The sequence below is a fragment of the Oculina patagonica genome, chromosome 7 (genome assembly GCF_052425735.1).
Source record: "Oculina patagonica isolate OP01 chromosome 7, crgOcupat, whole genome shotgun sequence".
Lineage (NCBI taxonomy): Eukaryota > Metazoa > Cnidaria > Anthozoa > Scleractinia > Oculinidae > Oculina > Oculina patagonica.
In genome coordinates this window covers 21,501,712-21,519,760 of record NC_135764.1, presented here as the reverse complement: position 1 = coordinate 21,519,760, position 18,049 = coordinate 21,501,712, and the positions used below count along the sequence as shown (strand labels likewise).

Here is an 18,049-nt window from a genome sequence, read left to right as displayed (position 1 = left end):
TTAACATTGGCTTAGTATAGGAAACAAAAAATAACCCCTTGAAGAAGTGATTTAATTAAATTGACTGTTCAGGAGCGAAGGGGAAGGGTGTGCACGGTAGCTTGGTGTCCATCAATTGGAGGGCTGTACGCCTGACGGGCGTATCGCATATTTTTTAGCTGCTTTTATGTCCGAAAATCCTCCGACCCGAAAGAATTCATATTTAACAACTATCGGATGTGGAATTATCAAGGCCGGTGATAGCTAGTTTTCCCCTCGGTCCAGTTTCCTTAAAATAATACAGACTTGAGGTGTTTGTCGAGTTAACTCAGACTGAGGCAGAGTTGACACATAAGGACCTTTTTATTGTAATCCTTATTGGTTCCTTTTTAAAAAAAGCAAACAAGACAGCAGTTGACTGGCGGCTTGGAACAAATGATTATACATGTTATACAAGGCTAAGTTTTAACGGACAGAGACTTTGAAATGCTTCTGTGGATGCCACGTGACGATAGTATTTGTCATTCCATTAGTATACTAAAAACTGGTAACACACGCGTCTCATTGCTAAATATGGAAAGAACAGAATGATCGTATTTACGCATTACCTAGCACGAGTGTTTGCAATGACTCCAGCCATAGAAACCTAAATGATTCGAAACACCAACTAATTTAAAACTTTAAAGTACTATGTATATAGTAATAATATTAGAGAGCTAAAGCAACCAAGACAGCAACGTTAAAAGGTGAATCTATAGGAAACGTTTGGTAAAAATATATTGTACTTATTTTGAAGGAATCCAGTTTGTTTATTAGTTTATTGTTTATTAGTGTCCTCAACTGAATATGTGTAAACAGAATTCAATTCCAATGGAAACTTGAAAAGTTCGCTGTTGTGGCTCAGGTCCTCAATTTCAGCATAATTTGGTAATTTTAGCGTTGTTGTTTTGCAGAGGACGGCAAATAAATTTACCAAAACGTGTAATCCACGTACAAAGCTGTTGTACTGCTCAATAAGCCTTTTGTTTAGCAATGTCCTTATTACCGTTGCCCGGTGGTTTGCTTAAACTCCCTTAAATTGTTAAGTGGCTGATCGGATTGCATGATTAAGACTCGGCACTGCAGCTGGTGCACAAGTGCAGAAGACTGTCCTAAAACGTATTTAAAATTACAGCAAAAAATTTCGAAAGTTAACCTGAAGAATTCCAAAGATCCCTAACGACTTCCAAGAAACACCCGATATAATCTGGCAGTTGTCAATGATACCCGAAGAGGTGCATGAAGATCACCTGAAATTCGGCGAAACATTTTTAAAATTGCCAGATATTTGAACTTCACCAGACAAAGTATGCGTGTACCTTGGAACAAACATAGCTAAAAAAATGCACTTGTAACTTTCGGTTAATTTTAAAACACACTCGAAATATGATTACCTTTACTTACATCCTTACATAGAGTCAGTAAAAATAGTACTAAAGCTTGTGATATGGATACAGCTTCCAACTAAAGCACACACTAAAAGTGCTACCACACGTTTGGGCATGTTGCAGGAACATGTTGCAGGGACATTTAGCAGGGACAACAAAATCACGGGTACACACACTACAAATTGTAGAACGAACATGCTGCAACAGCACGTCCCTTCGTGTGTTGTAGTACTTTTCAGGGAACGTGTCGCTGCAACATCTCCCGGCTACATCTTCTGCATCGTGTGATTCGTTTCTGCTCCATGTCGCTGCAACATGTCCCTGAGCATGCGCGCGCAGCATCTGAAAAGGGCTATGTCACGAATTTAACCAGATTTTTAAACAGCCAAAATTTATATTTGTTTTGCAGGAAACCTATAAAATAATAGTCCATTTGTATTTAAAATTGCTATATTAGAGCACTGAAACTATTAATGAGCATCATTGGTTGCGGAAAGCTCGGATGGAAACGGATTGAAACCTGAAAATGTTAGGCTAACGTTTTCAAGTTGTTTCAAGACGTCTTCAAAAATTCGATATTTGTAGCCACTTGCTTGATTTCTATCCGCAAATTTGGGTTTACCTCGGTGTAAGAACCTGTGATATTTTTCTTTGTTTTGGAGCTTTTGTTTTCCTGCTCTGTATTGTTTTTGACGCTCTTTGTTGCTTTGTTCGTTCTTTGTTTTACGTCACCGGTGAGTTTCACAGGTTCTTACACCGAGGGTGAGCCGCAAAGTTAGGTTATATATTCCCATGGAAGTTGGGTTTAGTTGCCTACCACTAATTTCAGAACAGTTTAGACTAAAAATCTGCCAAATCCCCGTGACGTAGCTCCTTTAAATCTCTTTCGGAACAGTTTCCTTAATGAAAGAAAAAAGTGCCAACTATGGCAGCGATGGCCAGCATTACAGCAGCTGGGAAATGGCGAGTTGCATGGGATGGGGGCTCCGTATCGGTCTTGCCTCCAGTTTGGGCTGTAGAGCCAGTACCTGGTACAGTAGGCAACTCAGGAAACGCGACGGTCTGGTTGTTGCATTGATCACCCTTGCAGCACTTTATGTCACAAGCCAGCAAGGTCCAATTTCGGTCTTGCATGTTGTCAAAGTCCATTTTGAAGTTCTTGCAGCCAACTGTTGCGTCTGTAGTGATGAAATAACAGCAGAAAATGATTATTACGAAGACAAATCTAATAAAAAATGAGGGTGTTGATGTTAATTGGAAATCCACAAATAGTGGCCTACAACGTACTGTACCAGTCACGAAAATTTGTTAAGGTGGTTGGCTACGGATGAATAGGACAGTAGTGGACTAATATAAACACATTTCAAGTTTGACAGTGTTACTTGGAAGAAAATCACTTAAAAACCACTGATTACGTTTATTCGCACTGTGGAGAATGATTCATATTTTTCTTTGTTAATCAAAGGTTATCGATGTTGTTAATCAGTGAGTGCACCCTCGTAATTCTAATCATAGTTTACACAAAAACTTACGAGACTTCTCGTGATTCAGCCTCTTTAATACACAACTCGGTAGACATATCGCGAATAAATAGAAACTATAACGAAATGCACACGTTGGTACCTTTAATTGGTTGTAACTTTATTATCAACTTCATTGGTTCCGGCCTAATTAACATTCGTTAAATAAATATGATCACGTTTTTTGACTCGGCAAAAAGTTAAGTCATTTTCTTCTCTGAAAATCGCTTCGATCAACGGCTATTTATCGAAGTGGCATACTTTCTTTTCTTTTAAGCTTCTCAAAACGTTACAATCGGGCAGATAGAATTAAAGTGTACCTTCACCTTCAGCGCTAGCTAGTATCATAATTCGAAATCACTGGGTCGGGCGGTTTATTCGTTACGGCCGTTTTCTGGGGACTCGCCATGTAGTGCTGGTACTAACGGGGCTCGAGCACTGTTTGGGTTGTCAAATACATTTCACTTGAGGTCTAGTTATAGCTCCGCATATGCAGTCTGTACTTTTGATAATAAAATTCTAGACCCGTTTTGGGTGACATTTGAAAAGCCAAAAAGAAAGTGCGGTTTTGGTGAGCAAACGTTGTCAAAGCCATGATCGCCAGCTTCTGCCTTTGTGGTACGACATTGCCCAGTTAACGGTTATACAAAAGTTTACTTACTATGACAGGAAATGCATCCGCGCGCGACACCGGTGTGGACGACTATAGAGCCGTTATTGTACTTGTATCTTCCAGCAGCCGAGTAGCAGCTTTGAGTTTCAGGTGAAGAACAGTTTACGGTGTCTCCCATACCGCAGTCGCCAAACTCGTCCATCAGGCATGCATTACATTTGGTTGTGTTCACTGCGGCTGTTCCAATAAAAGATTAAAACATTCGCTTATTATTATTATTATTATTATTATTATTATTATTATTATTATTATTATTATTATTATTATTATTATTATTATTATTATTGTTATGTTCCTCTAGTACTTCGTGAGCGGAGTTTGTTCCAGTAGCTGACTTTTCGATCCCAGCCTGTTTCCCCGCTGGGGGACGCGGTCCTTGTTGATCCGCGCGACGACCGATGCGGCATGAATTATTTCTAGTACGACTTTTCATATTTGTAGTGCTCGTAACCCAGAGAAAGGGTGGCTGCGGGGTTGCTGGCACTTGCCAAAGGTGCCACCCCAGACTCTGGTGGGCGGGAGCGTCCAGTTTCCCGAAGTAGGCTAAAACGTATGCTTGTCCTACCCCATGCCCTTTTATTATTATTATTATTATTATTATTATTATTATTATTATTATTATTAAACAGTTGAACATTATTGGACATCCTTTCATCTTTCCATTCATTTTTGAAACCATTTCGTATATTACATGTGAGAGATAATTGGCTCATATACCCAACCTCGTTCCCAGGGCTTTTCCCTTGGTGATTTGGAACGGGCGGGAAAAGACCCTGGCATCGGCCGGTTACGTGAGCTTCAGACACCCGAAAATCTTGGGTGTCATAAATTTTAGATAGCATCAATTGAACCAAGGCAATGCATGAATTATCTGTTTTCGGTTTGTTCAGTCAGCTTGGAATAGCTCTAAACCACTGCAAATATCCTCTGTTTCGCTTAAAGCCACTTCAAGAGAATGTTTTTATATATAATGGCATATACAACGCGAAAAACAGTCAACATATTCCACTTGCGCGTGTGAGATTTCAAATCTGCATTGCAATCATGCGGTGCCACAACGTAACCTAGCGAACAAGGAAGCATCGAGCTCAAGAGACAAAACGCTCGATCAAATTAATACAAGAAGCATAACCTTTACTACACACAATGTCTCTCTATAAAATAAACATTTAGCTTTCTCGAAGTAAAGCTCTGAAAAAGCCGGACAACGATAAATGTCATCCGTGATATGATAAAATACATCTTGCAACAGTATTACATGAAATTAAACAGCCGATCCCGGCATCACAATGCAAGTAATCAACATTATCACGGAATATTTCAGATCCTGTCCTTCCAGAGCGATTATTTTGAGAGCTTATAGAATATCTTGCAAATAGAAAAGAGCCAAAACAATCCGTGTAGCGAAACATGAGCTAGAGGTGTCAAACAGGAAACTGTGTATACGCCGGCAGACTTGTGACCTCTAGACTGTCCAGATTTGCTCCAGTGATTTGGTTTATATCGTTAGGAGCTCAGTTCAATAGGACGAAGAATCCTTTTCCATGTTTTTTTGAGTCTAATGCTTGCGTGCGCTTTGCGCATGCGCATTAGACTCTTTGTTATATGAAAAAAGCTGTTAGCAATCCCAAGGGAATGGTTCGGGATCGATAATCGTTCGCTGTAATGTAGAAAACAATGCTCAGCTGCAAGAACGGACTCCGTACGGACACGCACGATTAGTTTCAATTAAAAACAGCCAATCAGCGACACGTGTTCCCACGCATAATTAAAAGTTCTTTCTCAAGTCACGATTATTCAACACTTGAACAGGACGAAATAATTTTCCAGTTAAGACATTTGTAAGCTTTTTGTGAAAATAAATCTTCGTTTTCAGTTCAATTAAGCACTTGTGTTTTCGTCTTGCTTAAAAAGCAAGACGTCTTTGAGAAAAAATATTTCGACGGCGACTCGCGTTTATTTACACAATGCGACCAAATATTTATTTTGTTTAAAAAAATAGAAAACTTTACCTCGGTTTTTGTATTTAAGTCATTCGAATTTTGACCAATTTTTTCTTTACAGTGCAAACAAAAACCTTCAAAAATAAAAGATGTACATGGATAAATGTAAATCAAGTTACGCGACTAAATCAAAATGCGTTTGTTTGGCCGCTTTGCAGTATTACACTGTCCCGGCCTTTGCCATACACTGAAATCGAATTTCATGCTTTTACGACTCTCAGAGATCTTAAGTTCTTCTTACAGCTAGAAAAATCATAAAATGGTTACATTGATATGGAAGTGATGATTCGCGAAATTTGTACATCATGATAAACAGTCTTCGCTCCTGTGTATGGTAGCTCGATAATAATTGCCTAGTTTCCAGCGTTCAAAAGGTCATCATTATATTGACGTGAGCATTTACACCCGTTTTTAGGAAAATCTGTCACTAAGTGCTTACAGTACAATGGAGTAACAGTCACTATTTCAAGTGCTTTTATTGCAAAATCTGTTTCAAGAGTCATCATCAAAATGGTGAAAAATCTGAAAGAAAACGATGTGAAGTTCTTCAACCCTTGTTGTAATGAACATGCTTTTTGTAAATCGTCACGCAATCTTGTCCAAATGTTTAATCGTTTCTGCTTTTACGGACAATACGGAAGAAGTAACATCAACTCCTGTTCATACTTTAAATTTTGTGAAGCACATAACATTTATGACTGTTTCGTTTTCATCCATAATCATCCACGATGCCCCTAGCTTGCTATAAGCATTTTAAATTAAACTCCCGAACACAAACCTCTAACCAATTTTAACCGGCTTACGAAAACCGCGCAATCTGTATCACTATGCCATACGGCATTAGACTCATGTCACCCTTGGTGACCTATTTTTTAAGATCGCTTTCATCGTTACATGCCGGATTTTCTCCAAACATTAGCCGCTTAGCGGAGGTTTTTCCATGTATCTCGGACCCGTAACTTCAGGGTTGCCGCGCGCTTCGATGTCATCGATGACATCGATGGCAAAAACCCGAAGCAAAATGATGGCTTTCGTACTCACCATCACAGAGCCGGCAAAGTGAATTCCGAGCGTATATTTTTGGGAGTTGACTGCTCCAAAATTTTCACAGAAAACGCAGAGAAAACGTATTCTATTCACTTTTGTTTTTGCGGGATTTACCAGCCGTTGCATAAATTAGAGTTCCGCGGAATATTTAAGATAATCACGTGACCGGCCGATGCCAGGGTCTTTTCCCGCCCGTTCCAAATCACCAAGGGAAAAGCCCTGGGAACGAGGTTGTCATATACCAATAGAAAATAGACAGATTAGTATTGATAATATACAAATGAAATAAACCATATTTGTTTATTACTAAGAACAATATATACACTATGACTACATAATATGAAACAATGAATGCCCAATCATTAGCAAAACGTTATCATTATTGTGAAACTGTCGGACTTGTATGCACTGGAGTCTTCCTGAGTACATTGGCGGGGGTACATTGTTGGCAAGTTTGCAAGACCTCTCTCTCAGAAAATATCGTTTCAATGATGACGACGTGAAGAATGAAGGCCAAAAAAGAAAAAAGAATGAAAAACAACAATGAAAAGATGCACGAGAAAAAAGAAACGCTTACAAAGATTTCGGTGAAACTATCTCGAAATAATTTGTGGCTTTAATTGGGGAATATCAAGGCTTACTTGACGAAAACGTCTAAATTGAACTATTGAGTTTTGAGGCTGTTAATTCAAGAGCGAACCAATACTGCGGTTTAATTCTATGACTGATAAATTCGAAAATTTATTAAAATCTATAATTAATCACATCAGGCTCCGTTGTGAGCGAGAGATGCAAATGACGGAATCATGGTTGAGACTTCATGCATGCAGTCTCTTTTTCCCCGGCATTGGGAAATATTGTACGACTCGTCGTTACAAAAGCAAAGTGTTTAGCGGTTTTTCCCAATAAAAATGTATATTAAGAAAAGCATCTTCTATGTGGTATAAAAATCCTTAAACACAAACTAACGGTAAAATCGGACGGACTGCACCAAAGGGGTCCATACTTTTAATGTTTTAGGATCCGAAAACTTTATATGTCACAGCCCACTCGAAGATGTTAATAGAATGTGCAAAAAGGGCTGGTTCAGTGAATACCCCATGTTCTCGTTTCTTTTAGTAGTGCTAATGTTCATTTCAGTCTTTCACGCTCGGTGGCGACTTCTTCAATCTTTCAGGCTGAGCTACCATAAGTTGTCATAGACAACAGACTCTCATCGTTGAAATACGTTGTCATTCAGGTTTTGTTTTCATATTTCACGTTTTCCGTTATGCGGCGCTTTTATTTCGGTTGGTCAATGATTGATTGACAAAAATGTGTCTGAGAAAGTTTGCATATGAGAGTTTACATCTGTTTTAAATTCTTCTAATAGTTTGGCCGAGTCTGTTCAAATCCAGATATCACCCTTACAAAATAAAAGCATTTTGAGGAAAAATTCGTCTTCTTTAAATACAAAACGATATATTATACATGTTATCAGTGCCTATTATCAGTGCCTGGGGGTTGGCGGTTATAAAAGCGATGCTTTATTGTTTGTGCGCTTTGACCAAGTCCTTCAAAGTTAGCACGTTCGTGACATGTGTTTCTTATCGAGCCTCGCTTGCCAACATGGCCTAGTCACATGCATCAACTAAAATGCTAAAGGAGTGTCGCTACAAAATTAACGGCGGTACTGATTGATTTAATTTTTTTAATCTATCTGACTCGCTCGTTTTGCTTTATCAGACCGCTCCTGTTCATTTTTTGTCTTACCTCATGCTAAAAAAATGCAGCATATTAATTTAGCGGAACGAAAGGCGTCACCTATCACACACATGTCTCGTGATGCGATCTGAACGAACTTAGATACTCAGTAGCTAACAGATTAAAATTAAAGACACTGGTCCTAAAAAAAGAATCATTATTATAAAAACATCGATGTTGTGTTGGTAGAAAGTTTACCAAGGAACATTACTATTGCATAGCCATAAGGGAAATCGAATGAAGCGTGGAATTTTAAGTCGCCATATCAATGTTATTATCAGCGAAACAGGAACACGTTTTGATAAATCCTTTAATGAACGACTCTTTAGCTTGTAATATCCCAGCATTATTAATAATAAAGAAAAGCTATGAACATAATCTCCTTTATCATCAATTTCTTTTGATCGAAGCTCACTAGGTACAAAGATATGTATTCATGAAAAATGCTTCCCGCCTTTGTGCTTTATTAAATATGTAAAGCAACAATCAAACTTTGATGTTTAAAAATGTTCTCGCTATAGCTCTACTTTCATGAAGCTTACGAAAGATTTACTCCTAAGGTAGACTGTTTTTGAACAAGTTTGAGGTCGGTACGAAAAGAAAGAGTGTCAGCAAATGAAAACATCGACAAATATTTTCGACCTCATGGCATGAATTTCACTGTCTTTAACAACACACAATTCCATACGCTCACTGAATCGTCCGTAATCAAAACGAATCCCATTAAAAATTCTTCTATGTACATAAGTATCGATCTCAAATGACAATTTTCGAAGGCGTTCTATAAAGAACTTGCAAAAAAGAACGAATTACATGGTGGGTATGTTGTACATGTGGGAGTAGTCCTGCTCGACATTCATTCGCAACGTGAGAGCTTGAGATTTTGTACATGCAATAGTACTGTTTGAACCGTATTCCGCTAAACTTTACGTAGTAGTGGAACGTTGCATGTCAGTTATCGAATTCTACTAAATCTCGTGATCGACATCCTAACAGCCACATATCAAATCAAATTACATATTCAAATCCGTGATTATGAAAGTTTAAAATTGTGAACGGTGAACTAAATAAAGACAAATGGTCTTACCATTCGCAGCACCAATTGCCACAACCAGGCAGAACAAGGCGAAATAGGTCTTCATGATTCCTCGTGTAAGAACAAGCTCAGCCAGAAACGCGTGATTATTCTCAGATAACACAAGCTGAAATGCAACGCCCTGTTAAGCTTGGCGCATTGAAGTAGTACAATCTTATGCAAATTATGCTAAAAAAGAGATCACGGTAGATTGCATTGTTTCATAGTGAATTGAAGAATGGACAAAAATGCATTGAATATAATCATGATCTCGACCGCTTACAATGCACCAGCCTTCAAATATAAATTCTAAAAAGAAAACTTGACCTAACCTATAAGTGTCGGAAGCGTTAGTGACTAAATCTTAAGCGCTTGAGAAAGAAACACAATGAGAAATCAATTTTATAATGTGCATATTAGTTAGCACCTTGGATAATTGCATCATCTAGATTGAAGCCAAGGGGCAATCATGCGCTGTAAAACAGTTGTAGACCAGCACGCGCAAAGCAGGAATGAAGCTGGACTCCAGAATAGTTTCAGGTGTTTTAATTTATAGATCTCTGTCCATTAATTCAGTAAATGAATAAAGAAAAAAACGTTAAATAAGATGGTGGACGTTTAATTGCTCACATCTTTTGGGGTCCAGACTAAAACGACCTTGTTTAAGCTGTAAAGAAAAGAGACTCTAAGCGTTGTGACTCTACAGAATGAATCCTGCCAAGAAACCCAGTTTTCATTATCACAACAAAAATTAATAACACCAATCCTTTCTCATATCGATAACATATTTCTCGTCGGTACTGAATATGGCTATTTCAGCATGTGGGCGTACTTTGCAATTAGTTCACAATCACTAGCACAACACGGGTGTATTAACTAACTTACATTGAATCGCGCAGACGTATAGGCGCCATAAAATTGCATACCCTCAGGGGAGGCATGCAAAAGATATCCTTCGACTCAAACGATGCAAAGTTATTGGCGATAATGAGGCTCATGCCGTTTCGATTTGTCCACTTTTTCGTCAGCTAGCACTATATAATGTTAACTACCAGTTTCTCACTTACTTAAAACCCTGCGATCGAATCGACCGGACGCTACAGTCAGAGTGATTTTGCCTGGCGCTTTCCGTGAGACCTTATTCAGTAAAGCGTTTCAGTTTTGTGGATAAAAGTGTAATGTAGTTCTCTACAAAATCGTTATCAGGAATGTATGAAAAAAATTGTTGGAAATTTCAACGTTTTTAGTTAGGCATAAATTTAAAGCATTAATTTATAATCCAAATCTGTTCGCTGTGGCTTTAATGTGCTTCCGGTAGTGTAATCAGACCGCGATTCAAGTAGTTTACATTATAAATCGTTCTTGACATTCATACCGTTAAGTTTTGTTTTGATTTGTTTTCGTTCTTATTGCGTGAGGTAAGCTAATGAACGTGGCAGCTGCGGTTAGCCACCTCTGTTCGCCTTTTGTCTTGTCTCATCCTAAAAGAATGCAACAAACAATAAGTGCTAACTCAAGAACCTATTAAAAATGCTTTTCAATAAACCGGCGTCAATTGTTAATGACACAGGAAGGTTGTTTCGTGGTACGTCCATCTAAGTAAATCTGGATTGTGATATAACCAAGGAATTAGTCACAAAAACATGAAAGTTTCTCTGCGTATAACAGTGGAATGCTCAATAAAGGAACATAAAAGGTCATAGATGTAATGATGCATAAAGTTAATCGTGAAAGTTGCTATGTTAATTTTATTATCAGTGAAGCAACAGCCCCTGTGAACAGGCTCCCACAGCGTTCGGCACATTCCGCTCAACGATTTCTTTTCTCTCTATTGGTGGTTTATTTCTATCAGTGTTACAAAAACTGTTGCAAAAACATCAGTAAAATATCAGATATGCAGCCAGCCTCCTCCTCAGCGGGCGCTTCGCAATTTCCGCGCTGCAATAACAAAGGCGAGCGCAGCGCGAAGCGCGAGTGTCTGGTGACGTACGCCCATTTACCTAGCCTGTTCCAGGCGTTCGGTCAACTAACCGAACGCCTGGAACAGGCTACCATTTACCCAAAAAGAGAGAGGCATGAGAGTACGAGGCAGATATTAAGCCGTGTTCTGTAAAAAATCCGCGAAACTGATTGGTTCTTGCATTGTTATTAGCGTTTTCTATTCGCTGATGGAACACGATCGCGCGTGCGTTGCTCTTTAAAGAGACAATTGTCCTTGTTTGTTTGGAGTTTCACTAAATTAATTAGACTATTATGAGCGATAGTCAACACGACTGTGCCTCGTTGACTATTTGCTCTCAGAAAACTCGGGCTCGTAGTCTTATTGTAAAATAGTGCAGGCTGAGATAAAATATTTTGAAAAAATTATAGATCTGTAGCGTTTTTCATAACTGAGTTATTACGAAAATATTTTTGAGAAAATTACAGTGTTTAGTATGCAGTCGCCATGTTTTTGTCTCTCTTTGAGGCATAAATATGGCGGCCATTGAATTATATAGTCAGTACAGTAGATTTTAATAAGCTATCACTTCGAAACTATTGTCATGTCAGGATATTGAAAACGCGATAAGAGTATCCGTTTTTTAATAACCGGCCCTATCATCGGGTGATGAGAGTTGATGAGAGTTTACAACTCTTGGTTCTCGTTTGGCCATCACTCTCATGTACTCTCTTACACTCTTATCAAGTGTTATCTTGTTTGGACCGAGTTGATGATAGTCGATGAAAGTTGAAAACTCTCATGTGAGTCAACGCTCATCAGCTCTCATCCTCGTTTGGCCCGGGCTTTAACTGTGCCATCGTAACTTGGTCATTCTCACTGTCTGTCAAGACCTATAAGACTCCCGTTTCTGTCCCAGACGGCCTTCGCGAGTGGTAAATATAGATATACGGTATATAGATGCTCGAAACGAAATTGTACTTTATCATTGAAGACGTCGATTGAAGCTTAGACACAAATAGTCATAGCACCACCTATTTTAATCATCCGTTAGACCCTTAACCCTGCAGTATGACTTTAAATGTCACAGTTAGATACCTTATAATTCTTTTCAATACTGCTATTTTTTTAACATTAATTTTACTACTTTGAGTTAGCCAATTAACAAACGCCGTAAGGGTCAGTTTAATTGCAAGAGGACAGTTCATGTTATTTATAAACATCTATTTGTTCCCTCGCGCTTAAAAATAATAGAAATGGTTATATGATGATGAAAAAAGAAAGTAAAGAAAAGTTAACCGAGAAATATTAATTAGGGTTTCGAACTGTATAAGGACTATAAGAGAATAGAGACAAATTAAATTGAAACACACCGCATGATAACTTTATTCAGATGAGTAACTTTCAACTACTGAGGCACACTTACAAATAAAACCTCAATCAATGTGTAATGCTACATTTTAAAGTAAAGTTACACCGCATGGTAACTTTATTTAAGTGAGTAACTAATTTAACTAGTGAGTCACACTTACAAGAAAATTCTCGATCAATGTGTGATGTTACATTTTAAAGTAAAGCACATGCAAAACCTGGCTAACTAAGGACGCCCTTATAGTGTTTCTAGAAGAAGAAAACTGCGCCAACGATCCAGGCCGCAATGGCAAGTACTCCATTACAGAGGAAGTGGCGGCCGGCGTGGCTCTCTGCAGTGGTGGTGGCAGTAGTGGGGTCGGTGGCAGGGCTTGTTAGTGGCAGCAGGGTAACATTCTGGGTGTTGCAGTCGTCGCCAGTACAACACTTGATGTTACAATCCAGAAGGGTCCAATTTTGCAACGTAGCGAAGCGTGTTTTGGCGGCTTCACAAGCTGCTTGGGTGTCTAAAATGGTGAAATCGAAAAAAAGAGAAATACATACATATGCAGTTGTGGTTCAATTTTACCCTTGGTATATTAACTTGTTTTGCATCTTATCTTTTGCATCTTATATACCTAATCGTACATTTTGGTGCGCTTCGGCTGCATATCAGGCGAGTTTGGGCGAGACGCAGTCAAGCCAAAATACCCATGGCGAGACCAAACGAGCCTGATATGCAGCCGAAGCGTACCAAAAAGGTACGAGTAGGTATTTACCGTACCACAACCAAAAATCCGGTTATATTTATCGCTCTGTTGAGGCCATGCATGCAAGGTATGTACTCCAAATTGGGTTTTCTTGGTCTTCAACACTTTTACCAAGTTTTTCTTCTGCCTTTTTTCCCACTCGTTTGTTTAGAGTTTCACTCCTTAAATTTTCAAAATCAAAATTAAGCGAAAAATTTGAAAATTCCGACTCCATTTTTTCAGTCTGAATGTCTCAGTACTCGTCGGCAAACATCGCGCAATTGGCGAGCGCGCTCAAGTTTAGTTTTGGCGGGAAAGTTTTCTCTTTCTACGACCGCTAAACACCGTTAAATTTAAATTACAAAGTTCTGTTTTATTGGCAAAACCTCTTTTCAATTCATCGTACAGTAACACTACTTTACTTTAAAGTGACCGTGATATGGTGGCATATCAGGTCAGTGACTTGATATCGTAGGATATCAGGACAGTAGATCGCGCTTCTGATTGGCTACTTGCGAATTTGGGTACGGTAAATTATCATATCATGCAATACCATACGACAGAACAAAGAAAAATACCAAATTGTTCCATGTTGTACAGGAGATATACCGTATAAAGGCCATATAAGCCCGCTGCTAAAAGGTATCTTTAAATTTTAAAATTGAACACAAAACAATCTTACACCAAATTTATTGTATCAAAAAAATTATTTAACCTCAAGCACAACAAGCTGTCAATTGGAATTACTGACTTGGTCAGGTAGCATTTAGCCGGCCGTCCTAACTGACTGTTGGTTATTTTTGGAAGTTTAAAAAGCAGACAGGAGTGATGGGTTTTTCCTTAGCGTTTAAATGTATTTAGTCTATACAGTTTGTTGCAGCCGTTTCTAAGAAATGAACTTCATATTATTTAACCCTATTCAGACCGGGCTTTTTTGGTCCTTCTGAGACCGAGAGGGGGGGGGGGGGGGGCTTTCAAAGCTTGTAACTTCCAGAATATTTAAGCAATCACAATGAAACTTATAGGACATATAGTATGTCCGAAAATGTATCTTTTGGTATAAAACACGTGGGATGATGAAGACACATCACGAGAAAATTACATCATGATGTCAAAACAGCCGCCACCTTGGATCCGCCATCTTGGATTTCAAGATTTTTCCAAAACGCCAGAAAACCACCCAAAATTACTGCAAGGTACTCAAAAAAACCGTAAAAAAGGTGAAAATAATTGCAATAAAATTAATTCTTATTAATAGAAACACCAAAATGACAAATTTGGGAAAACATGCCTGTCAAAATGCCTTTGCCATGGTGATGTCAAGTTCCTGACACAACAACCTATACTACCAAATTATTTCCAGCTAAACTCGCAAAGTTTAGCAGCGTTTGGTTCAATCTTAAAAAAGTTATAAGCGTTCAAAGTCAGCGCGGGCCTCAAAAGCCCCCGCCCCCAGTCTGAATAAGGTTAATAAGTAAAGCTCTCTTACTTGAACAGTTGGCGCATCCTCGGGCGATACCAGTGTGCTTAGTAACATGAGAGCCATTGTTCGACTCGTATCTACCCGCAATCGTGAAACAGTGAGTTGTACCAATGATCATTTCGCCTGGGGACGAACAGTTTGAAGACACCTGCTGAGCGTTACACAACGCCAAGTCATCACCAGAACCGGCATCGGACAGACAAGTGTTGCATGATGTTGGACCAGAGGCTATGACAAAAAAAAACATTCACTTAAAATATTTTACAACAAGTCATAATGGCAAACCCAATATGGCTATTGAAAATGGAAAACTAAGACCCGAGGGCTAGCATAAACAAACTTTCTAAGAACAGCGAAATAGATTTATTTTGCTCTTTTAAGACTGGATACTACCATTCCAGAAGCAAACTACAAAATGTTTGCGATTTATGCGCGGAAAGACATTCGGTTATAAACGGAATGAGAGTTGAACTGTATGTCACGCAACCCTCGGGTTCTAAATCTGCGAGACGAAAGGAAGAAAAGCTCGCACTCTTGCCTAGAAAAAATCAGACTTGCCTGCAATGGGTCTGTGTTCGTTATTTCTTTAGGCCTTCGGAGTGCATTAAAGTAGCCCAAAATAGCGTTAAAATGATCGCCAACGATCGGCGAACAGTATAAAGTCGACCGAGTCGATCTACTCGTGTTTTTGTTGTCGTTAATTCTTTTTTATGCGGCGCATTGATAAAATAGCATTGCTTTCCTTCTATTTTTTTATTGTTTTTTTAGGGTTTTAGTTTACGAAAACTAAGACTTGGGGGTCCTAGTGGGACTTAGGTCTTAGGTCTTAGGTCTTAGTTTTCGACGGTCTTAGTTTTTGTGACACCCGAATTAGCGTTATAAAAGATGCAGGTCAAGCAAAATTTCGCTTCGTGAATTTATTCATGCTGTAGGTATCCCACGCGACCTTAATGTACTCTGAAGTTATTATAATAACAATAGAGTTGATGTTCTTGGGCGTTAAGCCGCACGCGAGGGCTTAAACAAACCTAAGTCGGGCCAAAACATATTTACGCCCGGGAATATCAACTCTATTGTAATATTCTTATGGAACAAATAAGAGTGACACCGAAAAAGCTCAAAATTTGTCAGTAGATCTAGAGCAGCCTGACATGATCGTAGTACGTAAACAAAGCCAGCTTAACACATGCGAAGCTTTGCATCTTATTACAGAAGCTTACAGGACGGTTAACTGGGACAGGCTTTCGGTAAAATTTGCGGAAAAAATATTACATCTTTTTGCCGAAGATGTTTCGTACAGTTTAGTGCTGTTTAAACTCTATTTTCGTGTTTGTCGATTTTTTTAACAGAACTATATTATTCAAACTGTTTGCTTGAAAAATTTTCCGCTTTCTTTGAAGGTATTTCAATCTCGTATAAACATAGGGAAAACGTTTCGTACCGTATGTGCTTGCCGTAAAGGTATTAGACTGCAAAACATGCGAGTATTGGTTATCCGTGAACTTATTCTGCCACTGTGTTAGATCGATTAACACATATATCTATAATTAGCACCTTTGATAATTGCTTCATCCAAGCTAATTACGCACGCTTGCTGACAGAAGCGAAACTATTAGAACTACGTTCAATGTGGGCTGGAAACGTATTTTGCAATCGCAAACTGCGCAAAAAATTTCAAACAGTTTCTAAAAGGACTACAAATTACAAAACAGAGACAAAATTTGTGGTGTGATAATAATTCTAATTCAGCGTGTATGCCCATGTGTGAAATATCGTGGAAACAAAGAAATCTAAGGCAGGAATTATTTTAAAAGCCTCAGATGAGCTGCTCTATTAAAGCTATCTTTTGACATTCAAACGACGTAAGCCGGGCAAGTAAGGAACGCGACTTCTCGATTCTATCACTGACGCACGGCCTTCAGTATACAAAAGGGTTGACCTTTAAAATGTGACGTCTGCGATTGGTATGTTCAGTAACAGAAATATCATTGCGATCATGCATGACATGATAAATCGTTGTGCTAGTAAAACCTAGTGTTCTAACGCCTCAGCAATTGCAATGAATGCAATGAACCAAAGTCGAATTTCTCTGGACGAGCATGAAAGCAGCTGCCTGACTTGGTTTAAAAATGCAAGTGCTAACCTTAACAATTAAAGTAATTTGCTTGTCATAAGATATATAGTTGTATTCAGAAACCGTAGATAAACTCTCGTTCTAACCCAGGTTCCTTCTCCATCCACCTGTCGTTTGGATGTTTTACTCGAATCTTTCTGTGATGTTTTTTATGCTTTCATTCTAGCCCGTTGCCTTGGTAACTAAACTAAACAAACAAGCTCACGCACGCCATATATTTGTGTCGTAAAAATTCCGCTCAAAGTTCCGAGAAGTTTTGTTATTTCTTTACTAGATCAAAACAATATATCAAAAATTTTGCTTCTGGCTGCATTAAAAAGGGGTTAAGGGGGAAGGATCGTGACAATTTTAGAAGAGAAGAGAAGATTTTTTAAGTTTAAAAACATTATCCGCCAGAAATGTTTCAAAACGTCCGTTGCAATTTTAATTAAGAAAACTGGACTATCACTAACAGTATCATCCTTCCACTTATCCATTTGTGCGAGAAAACTCTCAGATTTTATTGTATTCCAGTAATTGCAAATGACAGGTAGAGTGAAACTACAAGTATATTCCGTTTTTCATCTTTTTTGTATAAAAGCAAAAACATACTCACCAACGGCTGCTACAAAACAAGCGAAGGTGGCAACCAAAAGCTTCATGTTGAATTGCGTTTGCAACTGAATAAAACGCAAAACGTTTGTAGGTTAACGCCTTCAAACTGCTACAGCGTCAGATTGCGAGCACCAGTTAATCATAAATGGAAATTTGTTGCAGTACACCCTCCTGAGTTTAAATGAAACACTCAGTCTTAAGTTTCTGCTATGCAATTAATAATACATACAAGTTGTTGCAAGTGCTACTAAAGAAGTTTCATACATCGATTTTTGGTTATTTTAATAATTGATTATATTTACATGTTCGCATGTGAAAATATTTTCAATTTAA

General features: G+C 38.5%; 2 protein-coding genes across 2 annotated transcripts; both read right to left on the bottom strand.

The window, feature by feature from the left end:
* Positions 1–323: 323 nt before the first annotated feature.
* On the bottom strand, positions 324–9,658 carry LOC144661555 (putative skeletal organic matrix protein 2). Its single transcript, XM_078522368.1, has 3 exons — positions 9,480–9,658; positions 3,588–3,776; positions 324–2,584 (listed from the first exon to the last, which is right to left on the bottom strand). Exons 1-3 carry the CDS (start codon positions 9,532–9,534, stop codon positions 2,307–2,309), a joined length of 522 nt encoding a protein of 173 aa, XP_078378494.1. The 5' UTR covers positions 9,535–9,658; the 3' UTR covers positions 324–2,306.
* A 3,107-nt stretch (positions 9,659–12,765) lies between these two features.
* LOC144661554 (putative skeletal organic matrix protein 2) lies at positions 12,766–17,876 on the bottom strand. The gene is made up of 3 exons (XM_078522367.1): positions 17,718–17,876; positions 14,995–15,216; positions 12,766–13,283 (listed from the first exon to the last, which is right to left on the bottom strand). Exons 1-3 carry the CDS (start codon positions 17,761–17,763, stop codon positions 13,027–13,029), a joined length of 525 nt encoding a protein of 174 aa, XP_078378493.1. The 5' UTR covers positions 17,764–17,876; the 3' UTR covers positions 12,766–13,026.
* Positions 17,877–18,049: the final 173 nt, after the last annotated feature.